The 13028-nt window shown below is 48.7% G+C and overlaps 1 protein-coding gene across 5 annotated transcripts; it reads right to left on the bottom strand.

Annotated features, from left to right (window-relative positions):
• Positions 1-183: 183 nt before the first annotated feature.
• LOC308238257 (protein CUSTOS) lies at positions 184-11117 on the bottom strand. 5 transcript variants are annotated; one of them, XM_080649933.1, is made up of 6 exons: positions 10955-11117; positions 8801-8843; positions 8531-8629; positions 2735-2808; positions 1619-1709; positions 184-1140 (listed from the first exon to the last, which is right to left on the bottom strand). In XM_080649933.1, exons 1-6 carry the CDS (start codon positions 11097-11099, stop codon positions 795-797), a joined length of 798 nt encoding a protein of 265 aa, XP_080506059.1. In that variant the 5' UTR covers positions 11100-11117; the 3' UTR covers positions 184-794. The 5 variants fall into 5 exon arrangements, with proteins under 5 accessions (XP_080506059.1, XP_080506055.1, XP_080506057.1 ...); XM_080649929.1 differs by having other exon boundaries at positions 184-1143; positions 10886-11116; XM_080649931.1 differs by having other exon boundaries at positions 184-1143; positions 10955-11113.
• Positions 11118-13028: the final 1911 nt, after the last annotated feature.

Below are 13028 nucleotides of genomic sequence, written 5' to 3'. Positions count from 1 at the left end.
ATTTTCGATAATCTGGTTGGGATATGATCGTGTGTGGTATGTTCACAAATGCAGAGAAAGTTCTGGAAAATGAGGGGGGAAATCTCTCCTTTTTCAGACAATGTTATATCCAGTCTACATGGCACAAACTTTTTGGGCCTTGACACCTCAGGGACCTCTTCCCTCATTTTCTTTTTTTTTTTTCAATATATTTTATTGATTTTTTACAGAGAGGAAGGGAGAGGGATAGAGAGCTAGAAACATCGATGAGAGAGAAACATCGATCAGCTGCCTCCTGCACACCCCCTACAGAGGATGTGCCCGCAACCAAGGTACATGCCCCTGACCGGAATCGAACCTGGGGTCGTTCAGTCCGCAGGCCGACGCTCTATCCACTGAGCCAAAACAGCTAGGGCTTCCCTCATTTTCTTAAGATTGTCTCCCATACCAGGCTGAGGAGTGGAGTGGGGTCTCCCTTCACTCACCTTCTCCCACAGCCCTGGGGAGATGGAAGCGTCACCATTCGGCTATCAGCCTTGACTAACTGGAAGGCTCCTTCTTCCCGAGACCAGGGCCGTTCTGGTACCACAGGTCTGCCCCAGCCCCCAGTGGGAGCACAGGAGGGCAGGCCTTACTTAGGCTTCTCACCCTACAACCAAGGCTTTGCCCCGACTCTTGGGCAAGCCCCAATCATGGGCAGAATCTGGACTTGCCAGCCAAGTCCCTGAACGTGGAGAGGGAGGCAGTGCCTGGAAATGCCTCGTCCCAGTGGGCACCTCATCCCTGGGACTAGTTAGGCCCCGCCCTGCACCTGGTCAGTGTGTAGGCGCGGCTGCTATGCTCTTCGACGGTGGGAATGGGGAAGCCTCAATGGCCTTCTTTGCCTTTTTCTTCCTCTTCTTCTTTTTGGTCCCAAGTGACACAAGGTCTCCGTTGGGCTTGGCTGACTCTTCCTGCTTCCCGCCTGTGGCCTTGCTTGTGATGGTGGTGGCGGTGGTCAAGTCCGTGCTGGCCTCCTTCTTGGCTTTCTTTTTCAACTTCCTTTTCTTCTTTGCTTCTTTTTCCACCTTGACAGGACCATGGATGGCGGACTCCTGCAGAATGGCAGAGGCTGACACAGCTGCCTCCTGGCACCGCTGCCACTCCTCATCACTGTCCTCACTGCTGCAGGGAGAGAGCAGTGTGGGTCAGCTGGGGTTGGGACTGAGCCCCAAAGCTGCCCCAAAAAGTGCCCATGGGGGATAGGGGGCAGGTAGAGAGCTCAGGCGCACGGGCGTGAGGCAGACCTGGGTTCCAATACTGCTTCTCTGCTTCCTAGCTATGTGATCTCATTAAATAACCTCTCTGACCCTCAGTGTCTTCATCTATAAAATGAGGATCTTCACTGAGCCCAGGCCTCACTAGGATGTCCAAGGAGTGAGGCGTCTGGCCCAAAATGGGTGCTCAAAAAGCAGTAACCCTCCAAAGCCAGCCCCCGCTGAGTATCCTCCCCTCCCACGGAGCGTACTATTTCTCGAGCTATCTGACAGGGCTCCTTCTTGGCCGGGACTGCACCGATCCGCCTGGCTATCTAAGACACTGGCCAACACGGAAAATGGGCAAAACCGAGGGGACTTGAGGAGAGGGTGTGCGATCTCACCTGGAGCGGGAAGGCAGGCGCTTTCGGCGGGGCTGGGGAGCAGCTTTCTTCTCAGGGCCTTCGGGGACGGAGGTGAAGAAAAGGCGGAAGCCTAAAACCCACAGGGGCAGAGTCAGCACTACCAGGGCCCACCTCTCCTCCCAGGCGCCAAGGGTGCCCTGCCTCTGCCCTCAGGGAGCGCCCAGTCCAGAGGCAAAGACCCAGGAGTCGCTCCTGTCTAACTACAAAATGACGCCACATGTGCGGAGGGGCATGCTGACGATGCTGGAGCCAGAGGATGGGTGCTGCGGTGCGCCAGCTGCCACGCAGGCCAGCACGCCCTCAGCGGCTTTGGGAGTCAGCAATTGAGCCTCCTGCCTAAGGCAGCTTCCAAAGTAGCAATGAGCCTGACACGGGATAGACACACTCAGACGGGAGAGGCTGTGCAGTGTGGTGGTGGGAGCTCTGCTCAGGGTTAGACCAGCCGTGGGCAAACTACGGCCCGCGGGCCGGATCCGACCTGTTCGGCTGTTCTATCCGGCCCACGGAGTCGAAAGAGTGGAGGGTTCTCTTGCTCTCCCCTCCGCTCCTTTACTTTGAATTTATATTAGTTCACACAAACACTCCATCCATGCTTTTGTTCCGGCCCTCCGGTCTAGTTTAAGAACCCATTGTGGCCTTCGAGTCAAAGTTTGCCCACCCCTGGGTTAGACAGACGTGGTCACCTCAGGCAAGTGCCTTCATTCCTGAGAGCCTCAGCCACCCTTACAGTTGCCCTGGTAAATGGGGATATCATACCTGCCTCAGAGCAGGCTGCACGGATGACAGAGGGTAATACACCAATACTATTTCCTAGCTCCAGACACACAGTAGATGCTTACAAAATGACAGTTGATATTAACAGTACTAGAGGCCTGGTGCACGAAATTCGTGCACGGGTAAGCTCCCTAGGCCTGGCCAGCGATCAGGGCTGATGGGGCCTTCTGGCTGTTGGCTGGGGCCTTCCTTCATTCCACGCCGTCCCCTGGTGGTCAGCGCATGTCATAGCGAGTGATGGACCTCCCAGTCTCCCAGTCGAACTCCCAAGGGGACACTTTGCACATTAGCCTTTTATATAGATAGAAGATGACTACTCACCATCATCCTCTGGGGTGGCTTTCTGTGCCTCAGCCTTTGTTGGTTCCTTCACAGCTTCTGAGATGGTAATGGAGCTAAGGGAAGAGGAGATGGTTGATTTAGGATAAAATTTGGGGCACCAACAAAATCTTTTCAAAAAAATTAACACCATTTTTTTTAAGTGTAGGGGATGGGGCATGCAGTCTTAAACGCAAAAGCAGACAGCACACTGGCCTGAAGAATGCTAACACCCACAGCTATAACCTGCTGAGCAGCTCCTGCCAGCTCAAACTGCAGGGCTTCATTTGTTTAAACCCCACTTTATCCCAGAAAACTCAGAGGATTTTTAAGATACTCATAGTACCAACAAAATAAGTGCAATTTCAAATAGGAATAAGAGAAAATAAACGCCGGAGAGACAGAAATAGCCAAAGCGTAGTGAAGAAGTCCTATAACACTTGCTTTTTGTTGTTGTCTTTTTCAATTTTAATTTAAAAAAATTTTTTGAGATAACTGTAGATTGATAAGCAGTTCTAAGAAATAATACAGAGGATCTAATATACTTGAAATCAGAGAAACCAAGATGGCGGCATAGGTAAACACCTAAACTGCTGCCTCGCACAACAATTTCAAAACTACAACTAAAAGACAGAACTGACATCATCCAGAACCACAAGAAGGCTGGCAACTAGAAGGAAAGAGAAAAGCTCACGGAGAATCAGAGGAGTGGCAAAGGGCTGAGGTACGGAGACATGCGCAGAGAGGAAGGGCGGCTGAGTGCCTGGCTGACTTTCTCTGGCAGGAGCGGGGAGGAAGCCCCCGACTGCACTGAACCCCAGTTCCGACTGCACTGAAACCCAGTTCCGGGCGAAACCCCATGGACCCAGGCTCATACAGGGGGAGTCTGGACTGTCAGGTAGAGAGAAAGGCACACGGAGACTCAGAGACCCGGGGGAACCGCGGCGGGTCTGGAGGCGCGCGCACGCGAGTGCTCACAGAGAAAGCTGAATGCGGAGGTTGCCGCAGACATTCCCTAGCGGCAGGGAGTCGGAAGCTCCAGACTGCAATGAACCCTAGTTCCGACGGCACTGAACCCCAGTTCCGGGCAAGCCCCTGGGGACCCACGCTCTTACAGGGGGAATCTGGACTGTCAGGTGGAAACTCAGGGGTGTCGCAGAAGGCAGAGGTCTGGAGGCGCACGTGCAAGGGCAGGGCTGACGGGAAGCCAAGACTGTCTGCTCTGCCCTGAGACTCTGCCCCATCCAAGCTGAGCACAGAGGCTTTTGCAATTTTGCAAGTCTAATCCTATAAGGCTATCTCCAGCACCGAACTTCTCCCAGCGTAGACACAGCTGATCCTCACAGCCAATTGGCCTGAAGGTCTATTCCTCCCAGTGATACCAACAACAATCAAGACTTAACTACAACAAGGCTGTACACACAGTCCACAAAGGGGTGTACCAAGAGTGTCCACCTCAGGTAACTGGGGAGGCTGACCCCCTGGGCCATATAGGACACCTAGCACACAAAGCCACTCTATCAACTCAGGGAAGCAGCCAAAATGTAGAGACAAAGAAACAGATCACAAATGAAAGAAATGGAGGAAAGCAAACGACTGGATATAGAGTTCAAAATCACAGTTAAAAGGTTTTTCAAGAATTTTCTAGAAAAGGCCGATAAATTGAGCAAGACCCTCGAGGGTATGAAAAAGGACCAACTAGAAATTAAGCATACACTGACTGAAATAAAAAATAATATACAGAGATCCAACAGCAGACTAGAGGAACGCAAGAATCAAGTCAAAGATTTGAAAAACAAAGAAGCAAAAAACACTCAACCGGAAAAGCAAAAAGAAAAAAGAATCCAAAAATTTGAATATAATGTAAGAAGCCTCTAGGACAACTTCAAGCGTACCAACATCAGAATTATGGGGGTGCCAGAAGAAGACAGAGAGCAAGATACTGAAAACCTATTTGAAGAAATAATGACTGAAAACTTCCCCTACCTGGTGAAAGAAATAGACTTACAAGTCCAGGAACCCCACAGAACCCCAAACAAGAGGAATCCAAAGAGGACCACACCAAGACACATCATAATTAAAATGCCAACAGCAAAAGACAAAGACAGAATATTAAAAGCAGCAAGAGAAAAACAGTTAATTACCTACAAGGGAGCACCCATACGACTGTCAGCTGATTTCTCAACAGAAACTATGCAGGCCAGACGGGAGTGGCAAGAAATTTTCAAAGTGATGACTAGCAAGAACCTACAACCAAGATTACTCTACCCAGCAAAGTTATCATTCAGAATGGAAGGTCAGATAAAGAGCTTCACAGATAAGAAAAAGCTAAAGGAGTTCATCACCACCAAACCAGTATTATATGAAATGCTGAAAAGTATTCTTTAAGAAGAGAAAGAAGAAAAAAGTAAAGATAAAAATTATGAACAACAAATACGTATCTATCAACAAGTGAACCTAAAAATCAGGTGAATTAAAAATCTGAGGAACAAAATAAACTGGTGAATATAATAGAATTAGGGACATAGAAAGGGAGTGGACTGATTAATTCTCAGGGGGAAAGGGTATGGGGGGTGCAGGAAGAGACTGGACAAAAATCGTACACCTATGGATGAGGACAGTGGGGGAAGGTAAGGGCAGAGGGTGGGGTGGGAACCAGGTGGAGGGGAGCTATGGGGGAAAAAAAGAGAAACAATTGTAACAATCTGAACAATAAAGATTTATTAAATTTAAAAAAAGAAATAATACAGAGAGATTCCATGTACTCTTTCATTTATTTTTGTTTGTTAATCCTCACCAGAGGATATTTTTTCCATTGATTTTTAGAGAGAGTGGAAGGGAGGGGAAGAAAAGAGGAGAGAGGAAGAAAAGAGGGAGGGACGGAGGGAGGGAGGAACATCAATGGGAGAGAGTCACATTGATTGGCTGCCCCCTGCACAAATCCTGACCAGGGCTGGGGATAGAACCTGCAACCTAGATATGTGCCCTTGACCGGGACTCAAAACCATGACCCTTCAGTGCTCAGTCTGGTACACTAACCACTTACCAACATTGGCCAGGGCGAGATTCCATATACTCTTCACCCAGTTTCTCCCTATGCTAAGTAACATTGTGCGTAACTGCAGTTCAATATCACAACCAAGAAACGGACATTGATCCAATCCATTGGCCTTATTGAGACTTCAGAGACCTGGGTTTTGAATCCTGGCTTTGTCATTACTAGTTGTGTCCCTTTTGGCGAGTGACTTCATCTCTCTGAGCCTGTTACCCATCTGTACACTGGGAGGCCCCCCCCCCCACCCCCCGCTTAGGATTGCCACAGGAGCAAATGAGATAATGGAGATCAAGCCCTTAGCACAGAGCCTGGCCACAAGCAGCAGCTCAGCGAATGGTACCTATGATGACAATTACTGTCATTATGATAAGCAGTAAGTTTCTCAGGCCCTCTAACAAAAATAAACCCTCTCTCCAGAGCACAGAGCAGGGAGAGCTGCGAGACCAGGATGCCGGTCTCTGGTGAATGCTGACAGAGGTCACTGTGCCCTACAGAGAGCAACGCTCTCAGCACTGTCCTCTCAGCAGACACAGCAGCATGCCGGTGCTTTCTCCTAACTGCCTTCCGCACATGCCAAAGGCATCCATCCCCAGGAACTCAGCTGGGAAGAGAACTGGAGACGATGCCATCCATGCCTGACTGACCCGGTATCTTAACAAAATGGTTCGATGTTGGTCTCTTGGAATATTTGGCAATGTCTGTAGATATTTCAGATTGTCATAACTGCTGGGGGGAATGCTACTAGGACCTAGTGGGTAGAGGCCAGACATGTTGTTAACCATGCACAGGACAGTCCCACAACCAAGAATCATCCAGACCAAATGTCAATCCTGCCAAGGCAGAGAAACCCGGATCTCACACAAGGAAAAAACAAAAACTCCGCAGGGAATATCCTGACGCTGTTTGACCAGCATCCTGCTGGGTTTCCCCTGGGGCTTTCCATAGCGCCAGGTGGGTCTTGAATACCCGGAAGCCAAACAGTCACAAAGAAATACTGCTTTCAGCGGAAACCGGTTTGGCTCAGTGGATAGAGCGTCGGCCTGCGGACTGAAGGGTCCCGGGTTTGATTCCGGTCAAGGGCATGTACCTTGGTTGCGGGCACATCCCCAGTGGGAGGTGTGCAGGAGGCAGCTGGTCGATGTTTCTCTCTCATCGATGTTTCTAGCTCTCTATCCCTCTCCTTTCCTCTCTGTAAAATACCAATAAAATATATTAAAAAAAAAAAAAAAAAGAAAAGAAATACTGCTTTCACAGGCTGAAGTGCCAACTGACCTTCCTAAACATGTTTCCCACATTCTCGAGTTCGGGACTGGCCCTGTGTCACAGTGGTTCAGATTGCTGAGTTGTGGTCCAACATTCTGTCTCGGAAGAGCAGTTGGCTTACACTTGGGGAGGGCTCACTTGTCCTTTTTGGTACCTACTTCAAAGTGAAGGACTCTGGCTTGAACATCCTCACCTCCCTTTCAAAACCTGCTGTCAATCAGGAATGGATCTAGACCAGCGCATCCAGAAACATGTCCCATGTTACATTATCAGTCGTCCACAAACGAAGGCACTGTAGCCAAATGAGGCTAGAAACTCCTGGGCTGAACAAAGTTACAAAGGTCGGTTTACTGCAAGGGCACACGGGAGTATGCAGGCTCCAGTGTTTCTCAACTTCTTTGTTGTTAGACCCTTTTTTTTTAGTCAGACTTTGGACTAGTATTCCTTGGTGCCTGTTTTAGAAATGCTGACCTAGATCTTTATAAATTACTAGAGGCCTGGTGCACGAAATTCATGTACAGGTGGGGTCCCTAGGCCTGGCTGGCGATCAGGGCCTATTGGGGCCGTCTTGCCCAGGCCTAATTGGGGCCAAGCCTGCCGGGGCCTGCCAACTTCTGGCCGGGGCCTATTGGCTGCCGGACGGGACCTGCTGGACAGGGGGAGGGACCACAGGAGGTTGGCTGGCCGTGGGCGGTTGAGTGTGGGAGCGCACTGACCACCAGGGGGCAGCTCCTGTGTTGAGCGTCTGCCCCCTGGTGGTCAGTGAGCGTCATAGGGACTGGTCGACCGGTCATTCGGTCTTAACGGTCACTTACGCTTTTACAGATATTCTCAAATGTAAGAAAGGGAACTGGCACAGTGCCTGACTACAGAAAGGGCCCACACAGGAACTCTGTCTGTCCCTTGCCCTTTTGTGAATGGGCTCTTGCTTCTGCGATGCCTCTTATCCCAGGGCAGCAGGACAACATAGAGCTTAAGAGCAAGGCCTTTGGCCCTGGCTGGTTTGGCTCAGTGGATAGTGTCAGCCTGCGGACTGAAAGGTCCCAGGTTTAATTCCGTTCAAGGGCACATGCCGGGTTGTGGGCTCGATCCCCAGTAGGGGGTGTGCAGGAGGCAGCCAACCAATGATTCTCTCTCATCATGGATGTTTCTCTCTCTCTCTGTCTCCCCCGCCCTTCCTCTCTGAAATCAATAAAAATATATTAAAAAAAAAAAAAAAAGCAAACACACCTGGGTTGGAGTCCCAGATCTGCTCCTTCCTCTCTATGACTCCAGCAAATGCTGCTTATCACAAAGAGCCTCTGTCTCCTCATCTAGAGAATGACAGGACCTGCATGGCCAGGTGGTTCTGAATGCAATGAGGTGACGTACGCCACGTGCTTGCCACAGGGCCAGCTTGTACACGGTGAGCTCCCAGCCAATATGAGCCCTTACTGTTCCTATGATTGAGGGTGGGGGAAGAGAAGGTATGCTTTGGTTACCTGTCCAGCAGGTCTCCCAGCTTCTTGGCTACGTAGGCTCGGAATTCGGGGGTGGTCTGAAGCTCATTGCCATCTTGTTCGTGCTCATCCACCTTATGCCTACAACACACACAGAGGACCTCACTTTCTGCCAGCTCAGAAGCTGCCCCCATGAGGGCAGGGACTACATGTGTCTCGTTCACCCTGTTATCCCATGACTTAACCCAGCACTGACAACAGGGAAATATTTGTTAAATGAATGTATGAACCTGAACCCAAAGTGCGCAGTACCTGAGGCTTGGCTGGGTAGTTGGCAACTGATTATTTGCAGCATCTGTGGAAATAATGAAAATTGAGGTATTTATAGAGGAAATGACAATAACATATCTGTTGTATGCCATACATGATTTTAAGTGATTTACATGTATAACTCATTGACTCTTCCCAACAATCCCATTACAGGGGTCACCATTATCTCCACTTGGCAGATGACACAAAAACCCCACAGTTATTTCTATTTCTATATATACATATATAATTAAATAAGTATGGGGAAAGAAAATAAATCAGGGAAGGGAGGTAAGGAGCCTGCCTATGGGAAGTGCAGTGTGGCAGGACAGCAAGAAAGGAGAAGCAGGCAGGGAATAGATTACAAAAGGGCTTATAAGGCCTTTTAAACAAAAGCAGGGGTTTTATTTTTATTTTATTTATTTTTACTCCTCACCAAGGATATTTTTCCATTGATTTTTAGAGAGAATGGAAGGGAGGGAGAGAAGCAGAGATAAACACATCAATTGGTAGAGGCAGAGGCATATGCCCTTGACTGGAATTGAACCCAAGACCCTTCAGTCCGTAGGCCGACCCTCTATCCACTGAGCCAAACCAGCTAAGGCAAAAGCAGGGGTTTTATTTATTTTATTTGAAAATATTTTATTGATTTCAGAGAGGAAGGGAGAGGGAGAGATAGAAACATCAATGATGAAAGAGAATCACTGATCGGCTGCCTCCTGCACACCCCACATTGGGGATCAAGCCCAAAACCTGGGTATGTGCCCTGACCGGGAATCAAACCGTGACCTCCTGGTTTACCAGTATAGGTCAATGCTTAACCACTGAGCCATGCTAGCTGGGCAAAAGTAGGTTTTAAACGATGCTTTACCGTGGCCTGCTCTGGCAGTCTGTATAGGTTGGATCCCTTCTCAGAATAATGGTTTAAATGAATAAAATAAAACACATAGGCCCTAGCTGGTTTGGCTCAGTGAATAGAGCCTTGGCCTGGGTACTGAAGGGTCCCAGGTTCAATTCTGGCCAAGGGCACATGCCCAGGTTGCTGGCTACATTCTTAATAGGGGGTGTGAGGGAGGCAGCCGATCAATGATTCTCTCTCATCACTGATGTTTCTATCTCTCTCTCCCCTCTCTCTTCCTCTCTGAAATCAATAAAAATATATTTAAAAACACACACACACATAGGATTACAAAAAAACACACAATTATGTTGAAATTCAGTTACCATAACAGTAAAATACCAAACCTGGCATACTAATATGTTTGCTTCCTTTTTAGTGCATTAAACAAGATCTAGAGATTCTTTTAAAAATATGTATTTTTTTAATTGATTTCAGAGAGGGGAGAGATAGAAACATCAATGATGAGAGAGAATCATTGATCGGCTGCCTCCAGCATGCCCCCTACTGGGAATCGAGTCTGCAAACCCCCATGTGCCCTGACCTGGAATCAACTGTGACCTCCTGGTTCAAGGAAGATCAACCACTGAGCCACACCAGCTGGGCTAGAGATTCTTTAGCTCTAGGGTCTAAAAATTATTGTAACTTTAAAGTGGAAATGAATATAAATTATTTTTTCCAACATTTATCTGCAAAGATTGTAATGGGATATAAAAATCTGTGACTTTTAACAGGGCTAAGTAACAGGTATTGTCAAAGCTACTTGTGGCTTGTTGCTCACAGGAAAGAAAGATGGGAAGGGATGCTAAATTTCAGAGAGGTTAATGAAAGTAAAGATGAAATGTCTTCCCCATTCCAAATCCATGTACCTCTGGATTATGAATAGGTACCCCTATGATGAGTTTTGGACTTATTCCCGCGACACTAGGGAGTCACGGTCAGAGTTAAGTGTTGGACACAGCTCACCGGCAGCCCCAGGGTGTGAAAATGTGTTGCAGGCGGAGGAAGGGTGGATGCGAAACTCCAGAAAGCGGGCTGTCGCAGTCATTTCGGAGAGGTGGCGAGCTCCCAGTGTGACGCCCAAGGGAGCTGAGTCAAGAGGCATTCAGGTGCCTCAATTTCCCTGAATGGGATAATGAAACAACCCACATCCAGTCCCTGGAGAAGTCGAGTCCCCGAAGTCTCCTCACCATCCATCCTCTCAGCCCCCGGGGAAGATCCTACGCCCTTCGGCCAGACTGCTCGAACACAGTCCCTACCGGCTATTTTCTTCTCCGGCCCTTTCGGGCGCTGCTCCAAGCCCCAGGCCGGCAACGCCGCCTCGCGGCACCGCGCCAGCTCCTCGGCATCACTGCTACCGCTGCTGCTCTCCATATCGCTCATGGAACCTCTGGGCGCCGTCATCTTGAACCACCGCAAAGGGTTGTGGGAGCGCCTCCAATAGGGTTACCGCTCCACGACCCCACGTGAGAGCGGAGAAGTGCAGGGCATTATGGGTATTGTAGTTCTCAGACGCAGGCCGCCGATGGCCATTGATTTCTCGTGGGAGTTCCCACAAAGTAAGAGTTTAGAAGTGCCAAACAAATCAACTGCTCCATCCTTTAATTGATGAAGAAAATGAGACATACAGAGGGGGGAAAATTGTCTAAGGTCATACAGGAGTTAATGACAAAACCAGGGTTAATCCCCAGGTTTTGATTCAATTTAGTTTCAATACTATTCATTTATTCCAGGAATTCTGAAATCCACCTGAGAATCAGAAACAACTTAGAAAACCTGTTAAAATGCAGCCCGAGGGGGGATAAGGATACATATGTAATAACTTAATTAATAAGGAAATTTAAAAAAATGCAGCCCTACCGGTGTGGCTCAATGGTTGAGCATTGACCTATGAACCAGGAGGTCACGGTTCAATTCCCAGTTGGGGCACATGTCTGGGTTGCAGGCTCGATTCCCTGTTTGGGGCATGTAGGAGGCAGCTGATCAATGATTCTCTCTCATCATTGATGTTTCAATCTCTCTCTCTCCCTCTGCCTTCCTCTCTGAAATAAATAAAAATGTCCTATGTAATAAAACCCTAATATGCTAAATGTCCGGTCGTCTGGTTGTTCGTTCAACCAATCAAAGCGTAATATGCTAATGATATGCTAAGGCCACTCAACTACTTGCTATGAGGTGCACTAACCACCAGGGGGCAGATGCTCCAACTGGTAGGTTAGCTTGCTGCTGGGGTCCGGCTGATAGGGACTCAGCAAGACAGGCCAGACACGCCCTGGAGCCCTCCCACAGTCCCTCCTTGGCTGGCCAACCTCCAGCATCCCTCCCCGGCCCCAATCATGCACTGGTGGGGTCCTGGCCTGCACCCTCTCACAATCCAGGACCCCTTGGCCTGGCCTGCACCCTCTCACAATCCAGGACCCCTTGGGGGATGTCGGAGAGCCGGTTTTGGGCCAATCCCTCAGACCTGGCCAAGGGACCCCACTGGTGCACAAATTCGTGCACCAGGTCCCTAGCAGATTTTTAAAAATGCAGATTGTTGGTTCTAACCTAAAACTAACCTAATCAGAATCTCTTGAGAAGTAGGACTCAATCTGTATTTTCTCTGATATGCTAGGGCCTTGCTTCTACTCAGAATATAATCTGTGAGCCAGCAGCATCCACAACACTTAGGAGTTTGTTAGAAATGCAGAGGCTTGCCCTGACCGGTTTGGCTCAGTGGATAGAGCGTTGGCCTGTGGACTGAAGGGTCCCAGGTTCGATTCCGGTCAAGGGCATGTACCTTGGTTGCGGGCACATCCCCAGTGGGAGGTGTGCAAGAGGCAGCTGATTGATGCTTCTCTCCCATCCATGTTTCTAACTCTCTATCCCTCTCCCTTCCTCTCTGTAAAAAATCAATAAAATATATTTTTAAAAAAAAGAAATGCAGGGGCTTGGTTCAGCTTAGACCTACTGAGTCACAACCTGCAGTTAAGTTCTCCAGGTGATTAGGATACACAGGAAAGTTTGAGAGCCATTATCCTAGGTGATTCTGATGCATAGCTGGGTTTGGGAAACACTGGCAGTTTTCTAGCTCAGGACTTCTCCAAAGTTTCTCACGTTGGAAACTTTTATTTATTTATTTTTATTGATTTTGGAGAGGAAGAGACAGGGAGACATAGAAATATCAATGATGAAAGAGAATAATTGATCAGCTGCCTCCTGCCGATTGAGCCCACAACCCGGGCATGTGCCCTTGACCAGAATCAAACCCAGGACCCTTCAGTCCTCAGGCTGATGCTCTATCCACTGAGCCAAACCATCCAGGGCCACATTGGAAACTTATAAATACTGACT

This window comes from Plecotus auritus (genome assembly GCF_963455305.1).
Source record: "Plecotus auritus genome assembly, chromosome: 13".
NCBI lineage: Eukaryota > Metazoa > Chordata > Mammalia > Chiroptera > Vespertilionidae > Plecotus > Plecotus auritus.
Note: the sequence above shows the minus strand (reverse complement) of the source record. Positions and strands in the feature narration are given on the sequence as shown.